The 22,203-nt window shown below is 33.2% G+C and overlaps 4 protein-coding genes across 11 annotated transcripts in view; 1 reads left to right on the top strand and 3 right to left on the bottom strand.

The window, feature by feature from the left end:
- Positions 1–2,276, bottom strand: part of LOC109609594 (potassium voltage-gated channel protein Shaw) — a 44,225-nt gene extending 41,949 nt beyond the window's left edge. For all 5 annotated transcript variants that reach the window (XM_049963583.1, XM_020026285.2, XM_020026294.2 and 2 more), the window contains exon 1: positions 1,935–2,276. The gene's annotated coding sequence lies outside the window, so the exon portion shown is untranslated. The remainder of the gene's footprint in view (positions 1–1,934) is intronic.
- Positions 2,277–2,847: 571 nt separating this feature from the next.
- Positions 2,848–4,825, bottom strand: LOC109608831 (serine/arginine-rich splicing factor 4). The gene is made up of 3 exons (XM_020025385.2): positions 4,735–4,825; positions 4,034–4,682; positions 2,848–3,979 (listed from the first exon to the last, which is right to left on the bottom strand). Exons 2-3 carry the CDS (start codon positions 4,189–4,191, stop codon positions 3,025–3,027), a joined length of 1,113 nt encoding a protein of 370 aa, XP_019880944.1. The 5' UTR covers positions 4,192–4,682; positions 4,735–4,825; the 3' UTR covers positions 2,848–3,024.
- Positions 4,826–7,116: 2,291 nt separating this feature from the next.
- The window catches only part of LOC109608269 (potassium voltage-gated channel protein Shaw-like), a 43,983-nt gene continuing 28,896 nt past the window's right edge, over positions 7,117–22,203 (bottom strand). The window contains exons 4-11 of one of the 4 annotated variants that reach the window (XM_049963483.1): positions 16,917–17,126; positions 16,028–16,219; positions 12,980–13,276; positions 11,871–12,080; positions 9,405–9,582; positions 8,653–8,760; positions 8,419–8,586; positions 7,117–8,014 (exon numbers count right to left, since the gene is read on the bottom strand). In XM_049963483.1, the coding sequence (XP_049819440.1) occupies positions 7,620–8,014; positions 8,419–8,586; positions 8,653–8,760; positions 9,405–9,582; positions 11,871–12,080; positions 12,980–13,276; positions 16,028–16,219; positions 16,917–17,126 (1,758 nt within the window). In that variant the 3' untranslated portion in view covers positions 7,117–7,619. The remainder of the gene's footprint in view (positions 8,015–8,418; positions 8,587–8,652; positions 8,761–9,404; positions 9,583–11,870; positions 12,081–12,979; positions 13,277–16,027; positions 16,220–16,916; positions 17,127–22,203) is intronic. The other 3 variants (XM_020024688.2, XM_049963496.1, XM_049963499.1) reach the window with 3 other exon arrangements.
- Positions 9,831–11,314, top strand: LOC109608277 (uncharacterized). The gene has a single exon (XM_020024701.2). The coding sequence runs from the start codon at positions 9,842–9,844 to the stop codon at positions 11,240–11,242; it is 1,401 nt and encodes a 466-aa protein (XP_019880260.1). The 5' UTR covers positions 9,831–9,841; the 3' UTR covers positions 11,243–11,314.

The following is a 22,203-nucleotide window of genomic DNA, read 5'->3' as shown; positions in this document are numbered from 1 at the left end:
TAATATGTAGTCCCTCGTAAAATTGCTACCCCAATTTCCATAATACATCTATTTTGAATTTTCAGCAGCGGGACACAGTGACTAATATATTTTGGGGTGGTTTATCATGATATGAAAAATATGTGAATTATTATTTACTTAATTCAATGATAACAAAAATAGTACATATAATATTATAAAAATGGAAACAGAACTTTTTATTTATACTTCAGTTTATTTAATAATGTCTTAAAAGGCTATATTTGCTTGCAGCGAGTGTGAAGGGGTGGAAAGGAGACTATTAAAAACTGTTCGAGTATTCAAATGTCTTCAGATGTATTGTTGCAACGAACTTTCATGATAATTTTTAACATAATAAGAATATTACTGTATTATGTATTTTGAATCGGATATTAATATATACAATTGTTTTATAGATATAGTTATTATTGTTTAATTCATATAATAACATCTAATTGTTTTTCTACTTCTAATGTATTTATTCTAATAGAAATTTTGCTTAATTATGATATAATATGATGGTAATTAACAATTATATTCATATCGTTCGAAAATATCATAGAAATAAATTAAAAAATAAGAATATATTTCGCAAAAAAGCAATGTCAATTTTAACAAATTAAATTATATAATCATTCTATAAACAACAAAAATAAAAAAACACATTTAAACAGTAAAATTTATAATTATAAAATTATTAAAATATATTGCATATTAATTAAAGTTTTTTATGTATACTGACTAAACCATGGAATGTGAAGTGTATAAATGTGTAAACTTACGAATTTGTTTCGATTAGATTACCAAATGTGACCAAATATAATTTTTGTTTTTTATATTTTTTTTAATAATTTCCTAAATTCAGTAATTTATAAAGAATAACGAACATTTTTATCAAAAAAGAATTTCAACATATATTAGATAATATATATATATATATATATATATATATATATAGAAGTTCAACTTGAAAAAGGCAAAGAGTAAATATAATAAAGTTTACTTATTAATAAAAAATAAATCGACACAATTGTAAAATATTTAAAAAAAGAAACTTAGATTGTTAATTACACTAATCATTTAACATTAAAAAAATTATCAGAGCTCTTAATAATTTATTATTTGTTGGACAAATTAAAAAAAATAACAAAAAGTTAATATTATAAAGTGAATTTACTAATACTCGTAAAACAAGAAGCTTTAAATATGTAAAAAATGATTTTACAAACAATTTTTAACTACACTAATCGTTAAGATTTAATCTAAATTATGAGCCTTCTCATTCGAGCATTTAGTGGTATTTAATATACTTATTAAACTACTCAATTTTTAAACAATAAAATAAGTTTTATGAAAAAACTTTATTGCAAAACTGCAAAATAGTTTCATAATTTTTAACAATAAATTATTTTATATCTATTTACAATTTTCTTTAAAAGGTGAAGTTCCGTTGATAAATTTTAAAAAAAATTTTCTTTTTTTTCATTAAAGATAAAATAAATAATAAATAAAAAAGTCTTACAATTTACAACGGGAACAGTTTTAATATAAAATAACATAATTTGAAAATATCTTATTAACACGTTAAACCGCTTTTTGTTTAAACATTTTAGTAGTTTCATGCTCATAAAATACGTTTAAACTTGTTTCTTTTTTATTTAATAAAGTTACGTGAAGTTCGAGTTGAAAAACACCGACGTAATTTACATTCAAACACAAAACCATCCACTTTAATACACAGAAAGATTTCATTTGGTGTCGCATACATCGCATGATACTTTCATTTACACGGATTTGCATAATGCACATTATTGCAGCGTCGCATTCGAACATGTCTTACATAATGTAAAGAGCAAAAATGCAGCAGAATTTAGGTTATGGTTAAACTTCCGAAAAACTTCAATCGATATTTTACAACAAAAACACGAACTCACCTTTCTTTTCTTTGTGTTATGTTTTTCGGATCTGATAAGCCGTTGCAGAGATGTCATTCCCACCGCATTTCAACGGTTTCGAAACAGAATTTCCGAATGGTAATAGCCAAATTATCGATTATTATTCAACTAATTTACAATAAAAAAAATAATAAATTAAAAACTTTACACTCGCACAGTTCACCCTCACCGGTTACGTTAGCAAATCGGCGGGCAGCTTGGGGGGTGAAAGTTTCCAGTGACGATTGACGTGGGCTGAAAAGTGGGCGCAATCAGTGGCGGGTTTCGGCCGCCGTTTTTCAGGAGGGAAAATGGAATGAGTGTTTCGATTTTGGGTGAGCGCGCCCGAACACCGACGCTGCCACGACGGACGCCTGAAACAGACTGAAGTCGCGGGGAGCATTTCACTGGATCCACCCCTTTTTCAGCCTGCGTGAAACTATTACGTTGACTTACATTTACACCGTGCTGTTGTTCGATATAAGCAGCATAAAAATATGAATTTAATCAATAAACTTCTTTATGTTCTGTGTGTTTTGATGTGGAGTTTTTGGGATTTTCCGTTTTTTGGTTTGCTGCGTAACAAGTTGGACATAAATCTAGACGAAGTTATTTGGATTTGCTTTTATCTATCTGTATTCGTTTCCCATAATCGTTTTATTTTGGAAACATAAATGATTTGCTCATTGTGTAAGTAAACAACTGTTTATCAATCTAGGGACTTATTAGAATTCATATTGTGACCGTTTTTCCTATTCAATAGATGGATAATGTAACAAGTTGCACATAAATCTAATCCCAAATATCTCTGACTTTTGCCTTTTATCTATATTTATATTCTCTTGGCATTATTCCTATGAACTACTCTACACAAACCTGTAGATAAGATGTATAAAAAAAACTACGTTATAACGTCATATACATGTATATTCAAATACAAAAATATTTTAAATATGCTACATATTTTATTACATTTTTGAATTTCTCTACATCAAATTTACTTTCTTTAATTTCAAACAAAACACCATATCAAAATATATTAAACAAAAATTCAAAACACACAGATTAATAACAATAGGTCCAGAATAGATCAGTTCTTTTTTTTTAAATATTTTGATTTAGATCTAGATTTTCTTCGCCTTGATTTTGACCTCAATATCTCAAATTTCGATTTAATACTCTTCGCCCTTGATCCCAAAATCGAACACTTGTTAGGTCGTATCTTCATAGCTACATTACTGTCAAAATTCCGCCATTCATTTCCATCACCATGCATCAAATCGTTTCTGGTACGTTTGTAAGCATTACCATCGCTCTTTTGGCTGTGTTTGAATCTCGTTTTTCTGTCCCTTGAACACGCTTTACATTTGTTCGGTCCGGTTTTCGATTTTCTTTGCCTAGAATCCTTCGGACGATTATGCTCCAATGATCTCGATCGTCTCATTTGTTTGGAATCGGATCCGGATCTGCTGCGGGTTGAAGAAGATTGTTTCGAGCCTCTTTCAAACACAGGAAGTTTCTTTCTAAACCCGTGTATTTTGCAAATCTCGTGTCGCGACCCACTTCTAGATCCACTACTGTGTGAATCGTCACTATGCCTTCTGAAACGACTTCTTCCACTGTGACACACTTTGGACCTTCCTCTAGTGGACTGATGCCTCTTTGAGTGCGAGCGTCCTCTATGCTTGCGAGATTTTAATTTTTTGCAAGTGCATGCCCGTTTTGGCCTTTTGGCAGAACGTCTTTTTGAAAAGGCAGATCTCTTCCTTTTGTTTTGATGTCGCGATGACCGCTTTGAACGTTTGGTCGATCTGCACCTGCTTCTCGATGAGGTTCGGGATTTCTTCCTTTTCGCTGCTCTTTTACTAGCGGATCTTCTTCGGGCAGAACTCTTTCTTCTCGTACCACACCTCGATTTATTTCTGCCTTTAGTTCTAGCTCTAGATTTTGATCTACTTTTTGATTTTCTGCATGTGCAACTTCTAGAGGATTTCCTTTTACGTGGTTTTGATTTGCAATCTGCTGTTGGCGTCGGCGAGTTACCGCTGGAACATAAATAAAAATTTAGATAACTAAGATTTCCTAAAACGTTTGCTTACTCAGGTGTTTCGGGAGTTTTGGATGGATCATTGCCCGATGATGGGTTAGCATCATCGCCTTTAACCTCAATATTGCTACTTCCACCAAATAATGGACATTTTCTACTATTTAAATCGGGATTGTTTTTGAATACTTTACAATTTTGAAAGAAATCCATTTGAAAAATTTATGTATGACGTCCATGTCATATTTGACAACAATGTTTAATAAACAATAAAAATTAAAAATGTCCAAATAATTTATTATTCAAGATGTTAGTTTAATTGAGATTTACACCTCCTCTTCTTAACATATTTCCTTTTCCGTTCTTTCTTTCTCATCTTCTTTTGCATCACGTATGCTATCTTGTAGTATTTTAATTTCTTCAAGTCACTCATTGCGTTCCATATTTTTGCTCCCTCTATGGCTACAAATTTTTGAGCCATTTTACAATGCTTTGCTCTAAAAACTCTTAAAAAATTAAAAAATGGATTGATTGTTGGCATTCCTCCTTTGTTTGTAGATTTGTTTGTACGTTTGCTTTTAGTTAAACGTTTCTTGGAGGAACACCCACAAGGTTTTTTTGCTAGTTTGACTTTCTTCTTAGCGCATTTTTGTTTTTCTAGCATTTCTCTCATTATTGTTCTAGTGGATTTTTTCTTCTTATTGCTTAATAAATAATGGATAATTATAAAGTGTTGTGAAGAACTGTGGCACTTACCAGACGCCCCCACTTGCATCCCCATTAGGCTTTTGAGATTCAGCCATAACACATGAAATTTTGACAAATAATAACGAAATATTGAGAAAACTTTGTACGAAAAATTTTGTCTTTCAATTTAAAAATAAGGATTGTCACTTAAACATTGTCAAAAATTAACAAACACCCCTTTAATAACAATTACTTAAAGAAAAAAAGTCATCATCTATTTCATAAGCAATAAATAAGAAAGATATTGATATTGAATGTTACAATAATTTATTATCAGCTACTTAAAATACTAAACAGATCAAAAAGTTTAACAAATAATTTATCATAATCATTACATTGAGTCTGGTTCATCTTTTCTTGGATCCCTTGCTAGGTTTCTTTCTCTTCGTACTTAATTTCTTCTTTGTAGTCTTTTTGACAACAGTTATAGGTGGTTTTTTAAATCGCTTAGTAAACATATTCATCACAGAAACTTTCCCGCCGGAGACACCCGGATAAGTAAACAAACTTTGTTCTTTTCTCGCCAACGAAACCCATTTCTTTGCACCCTCGACCGTTACCTTGACCAATGGCCAATCCGTGTGTATTTTCTTAAACTGGGCCAAAAAGTTTAAGAAAGCGTTTTTTTTCAAATTTCCCACTGCCTGCATGGTTCTACGTTGCGCCAATACTGGCCGCCTTGGTGGCGCTTCAGTTTTTTTGACGGGCTTTTCCTGAACAGTTTGTTTTACTGTCGAAGTCTTATCTCCAAAGGGACTGTTATTATTTTTCTTTGAAGATCTGTGCAAATTTTTATCGGTGCCTCTAGACGTCTTTTTGCGCCTTTTCACCGGCACAATCAACGTACTTTCCGAATCAGAAGGCGCAATTTCTGGTAGCGCATTACTTACATCCAACAATTCGATTGGCTTTGACGAGCCACTCCTTAGCCAGATATCGTTAATCGGCTCCTCGGTTTGAAATTTAACCGACTTTTTGCTTGCTACAGATGATTTTCGGCTAAGAACTACTTTTTTCCCTTTAGGTCTCCCTCTTTTCGCTTTAATCACAGGCTTGATGGATTCAGGGACGACGGGAATCGACATAATTTCTTGTGCGCTCAGCTCGTTCCCCACATTAAGATTTGTATCACTTTCAACTTTTGTGTTGTTCTTCACAATGTTCGAATCCGTTTCGATATTTTTCGATACCACTTTTCTTTTTCTACCCCTTCGCGATTTTTTTGGTTCTGGTTGCACGTCGACGACGTTTTCTTCCACAGGCTCCCCAATATCATCTGGCACGTTCGTCTCATTTTCGGACTTCGCCGCCACGGCATCCCCCGCCGACATTGGATAATCGAGGGGTGCATTTTCGGGAGCCGCCGACTTCGATCTGGCCCTGGTACGCATTGTGCAGACAGCGGGACGTTTTTAGCGCAGAATTTCTTTATATACGCACTGCGGTGATACGAGGGTTTATATCATAACTTGCTAGTATGACAAATGAGTTGTTTATATTTGAGTAATTAGTGATTCGTTGCCATAAACATTTTACAAGGCACACTAAAATAAATCCGCGTACATTTTCGTGCGGTCAATTTACCCGTTATATTTTGAGGTGCGCGTGCGTTCGACGTTGCCGTGTTAACCGGTATGAATGTGCTTCCTGTTTTGGGGGCCGCTTTTAGACTATTTCCTTTGTCGCACCCGTACCACTTACCACTACGTCATCTATCGCAGAATTATATGCCGGTCCCAACCTTTTTCCACACTTTTCCCGTTGACTAATGTCGAATGTCATAGGGATTTAAAATTGTTGGCATTTGCCTAATTTATTTAGTTTGTGTGTTGGAGAAATTTAGAATTTAATTAAGTAGAAAAGTAATTTTTAATATTTTGATTTTAAAATATTTTTTTTTAACTCTCGGGTACATTTGACGAGTAACACTCGTCATCAATATGAATAACCAAAGTTACAGATGATGAGCCTGACACATGTATGTATAATGTATTAAAAAATTTCAAATAAATCGGGACTCAAGGGGTTAATAAACATTTTAGTTTCCATTTGAAATTAGGTCAAAATATTGAAAATTTTGGATTAAATTTCAAATATTTTTTCCTCCTTTTATGGTTAAGTATTATTTTTTTTGTCTAAAATTTAGAATTTAGAAGTAAATATTGAATTTTATAAATTTTACAATTTTTTCCATTTGAGGTTATATACTATATACATTTCAATTTGATTACAAAAAATTAAATACATATGTATTATTACAATTCTCCAAATGTTATTATCGCCATTTTACTCCCTCAAAAAACTAAGGATAATGATATTATTGAAACTTTCCCTTGCTACTCGGCTTAGTTCATTTGTGAGGGGGTTGAAATAAAACTGCACATATCTAAAAAATACGCCATCTATATTTTTCAAATTGGGGTGAAAACAACAATTTTGTATAATTGGCCAAATCTCACAGAGAAAAAATTCAACTAATCTCATAAAAAACTGCCTTTTAACAATTGATAATAAAGCACCTAAAGTCTAAAAGTATACCTTGGATTTACAATAATTATTTTGGGCCCAGTGGATTACATCATAAAAGGGATGGTTCTTGAGGAACTTAACTTAAAGACAACAATATTAGAATTGTGCATAAACTTGTTTGATACAGGGTGTTCGGATTGTCAAGCACTTACATAGAAATTGAGCATTATCTAAGCAACTTAAAAATATGGGGGTTTTGTCTGTTCAAACCGAACATTCTGTAGAGTGCCATGAAAACATTTATAAAAATATAATAATCAAAATGCGAGAAAGTACGTGAAATTAGCGATTAATTGGTCAAGTACTTTCCCTAATTGACTATTACTTAAAAAATTCCCTAGTCTCCTAGTCAGAAATATATACATCTATACATTAGCATCGTTTAATTGATCTATCGAGTCACTAACTAACAGGTTATCACAAACTTTCTCGTTATCGTTGGTGTCCAGCTCAGTGAATTCCTCATTCGGCGTCTGTAATGCCGACAAATCCGTACTAGGTGACTTCATTACTTCCACATCCGATTCCACCATCGAATTTGCAGACTGATTTGACGAGTAAGTCATTTCGGTGCTGGGAGACTTTCCAACATCAAAATCTGGAGATTTCTGTTCTTGGTTTTTAGCCAAAAATGAGCTACGTCGTAGTTTCGCCTGGTTCTCCACAATGCTGACGAGAACTTCTGTGGAACTCCCGATTGCCATGGCCGGTACGCTCGCCAGACCTATTTCTGATTCGGTTACTTTTGGAGGATTAGATTCTGTGTGAAAATATAACAAAGTTAGAAGGGGTTAAGATATAAATGAGTGGTAAATCTTATTTGAACGTAAAAGCTAGAATCATTTATAAACGAGCAAAGTTCCAAATCCAATATTTCCCTTCTAAAGCAAACTTTCCCAGACTAATAATTCACGTAGCTACAGTTAAAGAAAATCTCAACCCGACAAAAAGTAGCGGCCTAGAACATTAAATCTATTAAGTGCTCGACGTTGAAAAGTTGTGCGAGGCAATTCCGGCGATAATACAGAGAAAATTGTCAGCAAAAGAGACGACCGAACAATATTAACAGAAAATTAATGTTAGGAAATTAAATATTTGCGAGGGCACGCGAAAAATTTCCAAGAGGGGAAAACCCACTATTATACCTCCATTTTGATTTGTTACCTGAAAAATGGAGGGGGGAAATTTCTCTCGGCTCCGATTTGTACTCTCTCTCGAAATGGGGCAAGTACTTCGGTTGCAGGGGTAGTACATCGGTACTGCCCGTAGTTGCTGGTCGAGGCTGGAGTGGAGAAACTGCCACACTCGATGAACTTGGTGGAGCATTTTCATCTTAAACAAAATAATTTGATTCATTTTTTTTCTAATGAAACTAGTCGAAAATTATAAATATTTTACCAGGTGAACTTGCTAAATTGTACGGTCCGTTATGATGGAGGACTGCTATACTTGGTACTGAGGGACCCTGCAATGCTAATCCTATAACGTTTACGCCATTTACGTTACCTAAAATCAAAGTCATGTTACTAAAACTATATCAATAAGAGATGATAGAAAATAAAATATTAGTTAGTCGATTAGAAAAGAGGAGAACTGCTCCATCTATAAATGTACTGTAGTAAACGAAATCTTCCAGCTTAAGCTGGAGTTAAAAATCAATATCACTGCCGGCAGATTTCTTTCTAATTTGTAGCAATCAGTAGCACAGAATAGGATTATTATTATTATGATTATTATGAGCCAATAAAATAAAAACCAATAGAAATTATACTTCGAGTTATAGAGTAGAAATTTATATAATATTATAAGTTTCAGTTAAATCGATTTTTTAAATAAACGGGTAATGTACAGAGAGCGACAATGCCAAAAGAAATATTTCAAAATTTCTCCTATTCTCGTAATTTTTGAAAAGTATGTGTCAGTAGCGTTTCCTCCGCCAAAATTTCCTCTAATCGATACCCTCATTTCGTCCCACTCCCACAGAGATGTCACTTGTACCCTCTATCCACCCCAATTCAAAATTAAAATTCAATTTATCTACATAATTCAATTTTCCTCGCGCTAACCCAAATCAACAGTGATGGAAATTAGCATTGCGCATTTTTATTAGATTGTTACTCGAAGCTCGTACGAATATTCGTAATACCTACTTGGATGCAAAAAATGTGATATACCTAGTTTGGCGTTACCAAATGCATCTTTAAACACTGCTGGATGATGATGTTTTATGGCGTTCATTCTACGGTTAGTCGTGTTCTCCAGCTTCTTTCTTCTAGGCTGTTCTACCGGGAGCACCCGTCGTCTTTTCTTCGGCAACTTTGCCCTTGCCTAAAACCAAAAATAAATAATAGAAAACCTCTCGTCAAAAGTACTTCATTTTATTTATTTTATAAATTTAATGGCCGATTAATACAAGTCGTTTCAAAATGAAAGGTGTATTTTTTAGCTTCTTTAATGAGTTATTTTTGTTTTTTAAAACACCAGCTAAAACTTCATTATGTTATATATAAACCACCAGCAAAGTTTGACAATTATAATACTCAATAAGTGACATTATTTGACATACATATAAAATTTAAGTCACAAGATGCTGCTACCGAAACTATTGAAACGGATTCCCATTCTCCAAACAGTTCGCCATCATTATCCACGCATCTATTGCACAAAATCTGTACAAGATTCTGCTTCCTGCGACGTTGAAACTCAGACCGAACAGTTCTCTCAGTACGTATACGAATGTCTCCCGAAATTTGTCCAGAAAATCCAACGCACCCAATGCAACGAACTGGAGCTCCTAATCCACCCAGTGGGTGTTATCCCAGTTCTACAATTTTTAAAGGACCACCACAGCTGTCAGTTCGCTTGCTGCACCGATATAACTGCCATTGATGTTCCATCGAGAATTTACAGGTTCGAATTGATTTATAATTTGTTGTCCATCAGATACAACTCGAGGATTCGCGTGAAAACCTACACGGACGAATTGACTCCAATCGATTCCGCTACCGAGTTGTATAAAAATGCAAATTGGCTGGAGCGCGAGGTTTGGGACATGTACGGTATCTTTTTCCAAAACCATCCGGATTTGAGGCGAATCATGACGGATTACGGGTTTCAAGGTCATCCGCAACGCAAGGACTTTCCTCAATCCGGTTACATTGAGGTAAGATACGACGATGAGAAAAAGCGACTGGTAAGGGAACCCGTTGAGTTCGCCCAGGAATTTAGGAGATTCGACTTGTCCAACCCCTGGGAAAACTATCCGCAATTCAGGAAACCGATAAAAACTAAAAAGTTACCGGAGGAACATAAGGATGATCCTCCACCACCGTCTAAATGTGAGGAAACGGAGCCTTGCGAGTGTTTCGATCCGACTTCCAAACCGTGGACGCCTTTCGACAGTCGTAGCCGAAAGGAGGAGGAACCTAAACCGGGTGCTGATGAAAAATGTCAAATGGTTGCGGTAGATTTAGACGGTGGAGTTTCGATTTTGAAATCCAAGAAGAGCTTAGAGAGAATTGGAAACGCCTGCAAAATTGTTATGCCGAAGGAAGAGAAACACGAGGAGTATTTTATTGACAGAGATGAGGATAAACAGATTGCTCCGAAACCGGAGATTGGCAGTTTGGAGGCTGTGACCTTTGTGAACCTTCAGAACGACAAAAAACAGATTTTTAATAAGAGAGATTATAGTGACAATTGGAAGGATGATTTAACTGCTCTGATTAGATTTAAGGATAATTTAACGGATTTTCAACGAACCTCATCTATTTACAAACTACCTTCTTTTAGTCCCTTGAAATGCATTTCCAAAGCTTTTGGGTCTATGCAAACAATGTTCAAAGCTGATCAAACTAGAATGCAACGAGAGAAAGTTTTCTTGGACATTAAGACGATTGATGGCTTGGAAGAGATGAACACGAGAAATACATGCGTATGTGAATGTGACATAATATTTGAAGTGACCGGTAAAGAAAAGAAGAAATAAATTTATCATGTTAAACATTTGTATTGTATAATTTTTAACATTGTTTCTTTCTAATAAATGGAGTATTCATTATTGTGTTTTTAATACGAATTATTCACATGTTGACAAATATTCTACAGCACCTGTTATTGAGGGAATATAACCATAATACTTTTCAACTTCCCACACATTTGTATCGAACAACAAGTAAACCATTAAATTTGAAAATCTTCAACCTGAATAGGTTAAATGTTAAAAGTTTAACGGGCATTACATTGCATAAAATGGCAAATTTTTCAGATGATTTATTATGCATGTTAAACGTTTGCAAGGCGAATCCTGTCAAAAGTGACTGATTGTAAATTTCAGGTAGTATCGAATCGTGCTTTATCGTAAAGTGATTTACGGTTAGTAGTTTTAAATATTCACAAACATCGATGAAAGTTTTCCGCGTGCAATAAATTCTTAATCAAACAAATATAACGTTATGGATAAAATGGATTGAAATGTGTATTTTGTAACATACACACATTTACACCGAACGTTAAAATCAATATTACCCCAACGTATAGAAAGGATAATATCAATAACCACTGAACAGTCTGATTTTCATTCCAAAGTAAAATGCTGTATTTTATAAACTTTTTACCTGTGTGTGTGAGTAGAACATTGAAAAATTGGACACAATAACGGGTACCGGAAGGGCAATGGTCAACACTCCGGCGAGGGCGCAAAGGGCTCCCACAAACATCCCTAAATACGTCTTCGGAGCCATATCACCATATCCAACGGTGGTCATAGTCACAATTGCCCACCACAGTCCTTCAGGGATGCTCTTGAAGTGGTTGTCCTTGTTATCCTGCAATAAATCCCGTTTTATAATTGCAAACATAAATTGCCTAGCCCCACAAATTCCTTTCACCGCGAAAATATCATATTTTCATTCCGTCGGTTCCCGGGAAATCTTTCCTTCGGCCAATTTCATTCCCGATTCATGTTAAATTTACGTCAATTACACGCGAATTGCCCGCACAGGTACAAAGACGGGGGTTTTTCTTTTACGTCAAAGGGTCGCGGTCAATGGAACAGGGGAAAAACTGTTATGCCGTTCTTTGCCGTTAGTAATTTCGGAGACAAATCGAGACTCGAAACTTGACAGTGATGTAAAGGGATGAACGTTACGGTGTTGAGTTTGTAATACCCCCATTACCGCGAGGAAATAACAGTCATACTTTTAAATTATGTTTTGCAGTTTGCGTTTTTGGTTTTGTTCCGTTGAAATTGTATGTTTAACTAAACATAAAATAGAAGTTTACAAGTTTTACAAGTTCATTATCTTTTTTATTATTCCACTGGTATTTTCTGTCATTTTTTATTATTCAATTCTTATTTGCATTTTTAAATTGTTTCCCACTGTAAACTCTAAAGTTAAATAGTAAATTAGCAATTTTAACAATCCTGCTCAATTTTTCGATACCCAATCGAGATTTATACCTGAATGACGCTACCTAAGGAGAGCTACGCCACTGATTATTCTCATTCCCCCGTTCCTGCAATTGCGAGCATTCGCTTCCTACGGGAAATAATGTAACACATTAAGGAGTAAAATTCAGTGTTAACTGATTGCCATCTTAGCACAATTTTTTTAATCGTGCCAGTCGAAATATTTTAATTTTAAAACTGTGAATTTGCATAATTACAATATGGAAACTGTAGGTGAAAAAAATGTATTTGCGCACACTGTTTGTTTAAGATTACCTGTGTTTTTTCAGCGTAGTAAACCAAACTGGCAAACACAACGATGCCCAACACCAAAAAAAACACCAACAGTCCAAGTTCCTTAGCTGAAGCTTTGAATGTATGAATGAGGATTTTCAAACCAGGAGAGTGGCGTGTGAGTTTAAAAAGTCTCAAGATTCGGATAATGCTGATGAAGTCCAGGAGTTGGTTTTTCTTGTCGTAGACGCAGATCATGTCGATGTAGAAACTCAGAGTTGCGGCGAAATCTATTATATTTACTGGAGATTTTATAAACTCTATAACGTTTGGAGAAACCTTAAACAGTAAAGAAATGCACATTTTAAGTATGTCTCTTTAGTATATTTCGAAACAGCTATAACAGTAAGTTATTTATTTTAACTAAGTGGAGTTTCATTTCAAAGTGTTTTCGTAGCGGATTTAAAAGCAAAACGAAACAGGTAATAGGTTTGCGGCGTACGTTGTACAAATCACTTCCGGTAATAAGTTGCCGTTTCGAAAACAGACAAACTGAATTGGAACCGCACAGATACACAACTGCGGACAATGGTAAGTAAATTGATGGGTGAAATCCACACGAAAACAAAACTGAAGCTTTTGGGCCGCATTTTAACCTAATTAGTGTATCTAATGGAAAACTTAAATGGCCGAGCAGTAATTACGTTTAAACATTTTGCCGGGGACAAACTATAGTACAAATTCGCCGTGATGCACGAAACGATCGATGAAATTGTGAGCTTTTAAAAATGGAGTGCGGTGTCATGTTCTATCTGTGTATTTTTACGTTTGCGAGAACAAAAAAGGTAGCTACGAGACATTTTTCCGAGTGGCACACAAAACGAGGGCCGTTAATGTGCTGTATCACAACTTCAATCAAAATTAAAAATAAACCGGCAACGCTCTTGCAATTTTCGTATCTTATTTCGGCACTCGCGTCTGAAACATAATATTTGCTTTCGTTTCGGCCCCGGTTTTAAACTTATCGGACTGTAATTGACTTTCCTCTCTGCACCAACTTCCTAACATAAATCACATAGTTTTTTACACGTTTTAAATTCATACACAGACATCAGGTTGTCCTACACGACATTCTGAGCTGATTTAAAGGTTTAGGACATGACAACGTAACAAATGATACTGTTTTTACAATGGCAGATCATTAAATCGTCGACGGATTCCAAGATACTGATTTAATCAAGACGAAATTAATGCACGGAAACTAATTTTCGTTGTTTATGAGTGGAAACTTATTGCGGACGAGTGTTTATCTTGTTCAGTTTAATCGGGAGATGAATACGTTGTCACTGTCGACGAATGATTAACACCGTTTGTTTCTATGTAGTTAATATGATTCTGTAACTGAAAACAGTCGAGAGAATCTTAGCTAATTAAGAATTGTTTAGTAAGGAATTTCGAACTAATAGGGTTTGGCACCGTACAAATATTAAGGCATGTACAGTATTGGCAGAAAGTGGAGCAACTTTTTTAAAATTCAAATAATTTTTGTCTTGCTTATTATGTTATAAAATATATATTGAACTTACCTTTATAAATTCAACAATTACATAGTTAAACAATAAAGTTTTATTACTAAAAATAATTTGTAATCAGTATTTTAAATAATTTTACACTAATATATTGTAAAATGGAAAGCAACAGATGGTCAATAATATTTGGATCCATATTTTGCCAGGACTCTTGCAGAACCGTGAATAAATATTGCTGAGTGCTATACTCTTTTTGTCTTTTTTTGTTGTTCACTATCTCCGTGATACCTTCTACTCAAAGGAGAGAACCCATTCCATATCCCGAAAAGCAGCCCCATACCATTACCGACCTGTTGCCGTGTTTAAAAGTGGGTATGGTAAAGTTTGGGTTAAACTTTTCATGAATAGGTCGCCTTACATATAAAATACCATCACTACTGACCAGATTAAAATTAATTTCATCACTCCAGATCGCTCGTTTCCATTCCAGTCCAGTGTAAAAAGGACCTGGTAAACTCAACTCTGGCTCGCCTGTTCTTCTCTGATAGTAGTGGTTCTTTAGTCTGACCTTCTCCCATGAAGACTCCCTTATAGTAATCTATCTCTTACAGTTCTTGAAGAAACATTAATTCCAAGTTGTGTCTCAAGTGGACCTTTTATTTTGCTGGAATTCAAGAAGGATCTTTTTTGGGGTAGGATAAAATTTTTTTATCCTGAAACCTATTGGTTTTTCTTGGTCGTCCAGTCTTATTTTTTCCTTCCACATCACCAAATTTTGTAAAATTGTTGTAAAACACACGTTACAATCGAGCGATATTCATTTTTCTCTCATCGGATTGAAAGAACGATACAATCCGTGATTTTAATTTGGAAAATGATTTCTTTCCACGATGTACTATATTAACTTATTTTATTTTGGTGCATACTATGAAATTAAAAATTATTATGGATTTTGTAGAGGTTAGTGACATTTAGTAAAAAGTTACCCCACTTTTTGCCAGTCGAATATTTAGTTTTTTCATTTGTAGCTAACAGAATTATTTTTAATTGGTATAAATTATATTAGATTTGCATATACAGGGTAGCAATTTATGTATTTTTAAAGTTGCTCAACTTTCTGCCAATACTGTATGTAACCGCAAAAAATTCTAATATAACAAATTAGAAAATAATAAATATTTAAAAACAAACAACTAATATTAAGTCCATCCAGAATATATTTTAATCTAACATATTTTGATTAAGACACAATTAGAATAATTCATAATTCGATTTTTATTTGTATAATCAAATTAGACATATTGCTTACCTCAAACTAAAAAATAATTTTCAGTCAGTATTTAAATATGTTTAAATATTTTAATATTCATTTAAATAAAATAATAAATATTTTTTAAAACATTTCAGTTTGGAAACTCGTGACATTTGTATAATTGGCTGTCTCTAAATGTAAAGACATAAATCACCCCTGAACTTTGATAAATACTGAAACCAAACCAACTAAATTAGCACGCAAAAAAAAAATAAATAAGTAAAAATAAAAAACCCTCTAAATACTTACAATAAATCTAACTGAAAGCTCGAACGTGAACCAGGCGTTGCAGAAATGCTCGACGGTTAAAAAATAGGGATGGGGTTCGGTGCAGTTGGGATCTTTGCTGTACTGGCATGTTACTCTCATTCCCGGTTGGGTTTTCAAACAGAACGAAAACACTGAAACACATATGAAAAATACGGAAGCTCCCGCCACAATCTGAAACAAACAAAAACACACGGAACGAAAAATTAAAATGAATACGGTACACAATTTGAAGAAATAAATACGATTAAAGCTAAAGGGTTAACTCCATAGTATTATTTTTTGTCTTCTATTGATTAATAATTGATTGTTAGTTAAGTGTCATGAGTTACTAATGCACTTTCATGGCGAGAATAATTTTCAGTTTCCTGATTTTGATATATCATATGCACAGTGCACAGGGAAGTTATATCTATTAATTTGAGAGTTTCCGGGAAAACCCGGATGAATTCACGAATAGTTATGTATGTGTGCAAACATGAGGAATACATGGAATATTTGTTTATTATATTAGTTATAGAATATTTGGTAAAATAAGGAAACACGGAATATTTAAATGAATATTGTCTATTTCCCTTTGTGATTCTAGAAATGTATATTTTCATATTTTAATTTATACATTATTAATTTTTAATTACATTCGAAATATATATGTTCGATCATAGTTTGCAGAATATGAAGACAATAAAAATATATACTGTGGGGCACTTGTAAGTCTGAATCTACATCATGCTCTCTAACTTGAATTAAAACGCGGGACTTTTAATAAAATTTAACGCTCCTTAACACGAAAACATCCAAAAAAAGCAAAAGTCCTGCGATTTACTTTTCATTTAAACATTGTTTAATACGTTAGTAAAAAAATAATCACATTTCGATGGTGCACATTCAGCGGCGGTACCTTGGCGGAGGAGGAGGAATAGGGTTCATCGAACAGAGCCCAAATTTTTGGCTTGAGCTTCTGCCAACGCGTTAGGGTACCTGCATGGTACGCTTCCTCGTACCCGAACATCCTGGCCACCTCCTCATCGCTGGGACGTTCCGAATCTATGTCCAGTTTGTCCAGAATCGCCAGGGTTGCCTGAAATATAAATAATTTTATAGAAGGGCTTGGATGTGTGCCGGTGGCGGCAGGAATGGTTGTCGTTCTTTTTAGTAGTTTTAATATACAGGAGGGTATTTCATTTGAATACTGAAAATTTTATGAGGAATATTAAACGGGGTTCATGCAATATACTTTCGATGTAAATCTATTGTTTATTGTGTATTTTTAGTATTATCAATTCGAAACTGAAATTACTTACATTACTTTTAGTTATCTCGTAAAACTTTAAATTTCATTAACTATATCAGTAAAAGAATATATTTTAATATTCTAGTTTTATTAAACTCCACAGGTATAGAAATTATTATTATTATACTAGTATTTTAACTATTAACATTTAGATGTCAAATATCTCTATAAATTTAATTTTTATATATTTTTTTAACTATCAGAAATATCACATGATAAATGGGTTCTAAATGGGTGATCGTCATTAATATTCCGGAATCGTTGATAAAGATGTCCTCCAGAGAACCATTGTTCATATGTTTGTTATATGGAATGATTTTCACATAATGTATTGAATGGAACCGTTTTTCTAGATACTAGATGCTGTAACACGGTAATTGACTAAATTCAAAATATACACTGATTGATAAACCACCTCAAGAGGTTACATTGTTATCTACTACCTTGGACCAATAGACTGGACAAAGATAGTTCTTAGACGAAGATAGTTCTTTTAGAGAATAAAAGTGGCGCAGTCGGATCGGATGTGTTTACGTTTTGAAAACCTCAAAATTGTAGGCTTTCAATATTATTTTGAACTCGAAAACTGGTTTTGCGATGGTGGACTAAACGTTGCTTTTCAAAGCTTTGTAACACAACAACTTACAAGATCTGAAATTGACTTTCACTCAGTGAAGCTCCTGAAAAACCAAGATGACTCCACAGCAGCTGGAAAATTCAGAGAGTCGGAAAATTGGTAGGACCTCAAGCTTAGTGTGGCAACTTTTGTACTGGTAAGTCATAGATGTCAGTTGGTAGCAGCGATTCGGAAGGGGAAACTACATCCGAATACAATTTTAAAATTCGATTAATGCATAAAACGATTCGCATGTTGAAGAAACCATTAACCAAATAAGTAATTTAACACTAAATACAGAAATAAATAATTCTAACGCACAAACTCAAACAACGTCAGATTTTAAAATTGAATATTTCCAAATTGTTCCTGAATTTACAGGCAACTCTTAGTGGATTTATTCAAACTAGTGAAGAATTGATTAATTAATTTTATGACAAAGTTAACTCATTTCAAAACACATTTCTTTTAAGATGTATTCGAAACAAGGTTAAAGGTACCGCTGCTGATGCAATAGCATCATATAACATTACATTCTGTAATGGTATCAACCGGAGTATCATTAGAATTTACAAAAGTACAAAGAAATAGCCACGTGATCAACTAAAATAATTAGGAATCCTTGTTGTGTATGATAAGAAAATAATTACGAAAATGTAGTAACCCCATTCTTAATACGTAGAACTGAATAATCAAGGAAGATCATAAATAACAAACACAAATAAAATTAACATCTTTGGTATCCGTATTTGTTTAAAATGTATGCAACTTAACTTTACTATGATTATGAACATATAATATGTCTTGCAATAATTATTGTTTATAACTATTCAAATTAAATGAATTTAGTTATTGTTCATCGTTATGTAGACACTCTATCGAATACTGAAGCCAATTTCCTCCTGGTCTCAATATTAGAAGAACATCAAAAGGAAGGTCTTTTAATCAGTTATCGACAAACACAAATAAAACATATACATATACATAAACATAATAATAATACTTCAATAATTAAAGTAAAAACAACATTCAATGGACGGAAAATCACATAAGAAACAACATAATTCTAAACAAAAATTCTCACATAATAATTTAAAATTAGTGCATAAAAACCATGACGCAATATAATAAATAAATTAAATAAAAATGTTAGATGTCTAAAAACACTCCTCTCACCAAGGTTTCCATAAATTTGTACATGAGAAAAACAGTTTTACAAGAACATGTTGTTTATAAACAAACAAATGCAACAACAGTAAAAGAATTCTTAATATCACAACCTTAAAAACTCGCTCTAAGAGCATTCCTAAAATATCTAAATGGTAATTTGAGTGAATCCAGAATTCTTGAACATGCTTACAAATGATTACAATGTCAACGATAGAACATTATCTAATATGAAACCACAAATGTTCAAGGGCAAGCTCCCTTGCCCATCACGTATAAAATACGCAAAACCAATCTAACGAATTCAAACCTAATTCCAATTTTTAACAAACTTATATACCAACATCAATAAGTGCTGTACAATCAACTAGATTTACAAGAAATTGTAACACTCAACCATTCCATAATAACAACTACAGACCAAAAAATCAAAACATTCCTGAAGAACTAAACAATATAAATGACTCCGAATATCAGAATTACGAAGAAGAAATGTGTGCCAAATTCTTAGAAATTCACCCGGTTGCAGAATTTCAGAAATCAAACAAACAAACAAAATTGTTTAAAGTTCTTTTAGAAACCTCGGAACCAATCACGCACAATTATTAAACACTGATTTCTCACTTACTACCCTACAAACTCATACTAATAGGAGAAATAGTCTTAAAACGATTAATCGATACTGGATCTACTAAATCTTTCATTAACTCCAATATTACAAAAAATTACTTTTCCAATTACGTAGAAAACGATCCATACAGAATCTCAACGGCGCAGGATACAAATTATGAACATTTTATTATAACTTTGGACGTGCCCGATGTTTTCAAAATTGAAAATAAATTCTTTAAATTCCACCTTTTCAAGTTCAACAAAATTTTTGATTGCATATTAGGGTTAGATAATCTTATATCGCTTAATGCAAAAATTAATATACTGGAAGGTTTCCAACAATCTGAGAATCATGCCATACTTGATCCAAGATCATTTAAAGTACGTATACAAAAATGTTAAAGACCGTATTGCAATTTTACCCCATCAAAAATTTCACAATATCGAGATTCCCGAAATTTTAATTAATAAAAAAATAACGAAGCGTTTACAATAGCTTTAAATGCTTCGGTTAGAGGTTATTTCACTGAATCTATCTGATCCTATCGAAGTTAACCCAAATTCCGAATTTGATATTAAACCACTCAATTTTGTGCAAAATCTAAATAATTTCAATGTACAGAAATTTAACCTTGATTTAAGTAAAGTTAGACTAAACCACATGAATAAAGAAGAAAACACCAAAACTAATTATACGCTCTTTTAGTAATGCAGTAAGGCTTAAAATAAAATTAAACAACGAAACCCTCATCTATACAAAAATCTACAAATACCCCTATATTTACAGACAAGAACAAAGCCGAATTAGGAATATACTGGAACAAGGGATCGTCAAACCATAAGAATATTTTAGATAAACTAGGCAAAAGTATTTTACAATATTAGACCTTACCTTTAGACTGCACCAAATCGAAGTCGACGCCCAGAGATATTGAAGAAATTGCTTTTTCAGTACAAAATGGTCATAATGAATTAAGTACAACATTTTAAGAGAAAAACAGAATGAAATATGTTTTGTATATTATAATATATACTTCTCTTCAAGAATATTTAGACAAATTAAAATTAATTTTAGATCGCCTCAGAAAGTATAACTTTAATATTCATTTAGATAAAAGTGAATTTTTGCTTCAGAAAATTTTAAACCTTTGTAAAAAGATGCTTCGAATTACGGAATGGGTGCGGTCCAAAGTCAAGGAAAAATCGACTTACCAGAACAAAGGTATACAATGGTTATTTTTCTTGAAAGAACCAAATTCAAAACTGGTACGGTAGCGTTTACGGTTAGAAGAATTCGATTACAATATTATTTATAAGATAGGTAATCTGATGTGCAGATGCACTTTCTTGTCCGCTTAATCTAAATATTCTTGAAATAAATTTGGAATCGAACCTCATTCTTCAATATATTCATGAGCTTAATGAAAATACCACTGGAACTACCAAAACCTCACACTGAGGGCAACGTTTCTTCGTACCAGTACCTCCTGATAATGAACAACAAATAGAGGAAGTTAATGACACTATTCTATCAAATATCGAAAATCTCATTTGCGAAGAACCAATTTTCGATGAACTTCTTAATGTGGAATCAAATCAAAATGATTTTTTGTCCGTGAAAACATGACCAAAATTACTAAATATTAAGCGATTATTCGATAACACAAAACAAAGAATTAAAATTAATTATTACTGCTACTTTGACAACGATATTCTGTATGAACAAGTGAAGGTTTAAGATTGAACAGAAATCTTAAACCTTCTATTCAGAAAATGTAACAAAATCTTAACAGATATAGAGTCAATCGATGACCAACAAAATTATCACGAAGGTAAATGCAACCATCGCGGTATAACCGAAACTACTCTAAAACTCATACTACTGGCCCAATTTGCAAAAGTCGGTCAAAAATTACATAAATAATTACGAAACTTGCAAGATCATTAAATATGATAGAAAGGCATTGAAATTGAAATTCAATATTACTCCCACGTAAATACGAACGCCATAAATATTATATTACAATAATTGACGTATTTAGTAAATACGCACGAATACGAATACGAATATATTACTTGGAAACATCTCAAGCAATAGCTATAATGGAAAAACTATTAACCTTCTTTTCACACCATTCAACACCCAACAACGAACTTGTTAAATCTTTGTTTTACATAAGATAAAAACAAATTTTTGCAGTCCACATCATTTTGCTAATAATGGCTTAATAGAGTAATTTTATTCCACCTTTCTTAATCATTTGAATATATCAAACAATAGACCGGAATTCTCCGATGATTTTCTAAAAGTTAAAGCTCTCCTAGGAACTATACATACAATAGTTCAATTCATAGTACAACTAAGTTAACACCATTCGAAATCCTAAATTAAGATATGCAAGAACCTTTAGATATTAATTTAGAAACCACTATTCTCAACTATACATTCAAAGCCATAAGGAAAAATTG

The sequence above is a fragment of the Aethina tumida genome, chromosome 1 (assembly GCF_024364675.1).
Source record: "Aethina tumida isolate Nest 87 chromosome 1, icAetTumi1.1, whole genome shotgun sequence".
NCBI classification, from domain to species: Eukaryota; Metazoa; Arthropoda; class Insecta; order Coleoptera; family Nitidulidae; genus Aethina; species Aethina tumida.
Note: the sequence above shows the minus strand (reverse complement) of the source record. Positions and strands in the feature narration are given on the sequence as shown.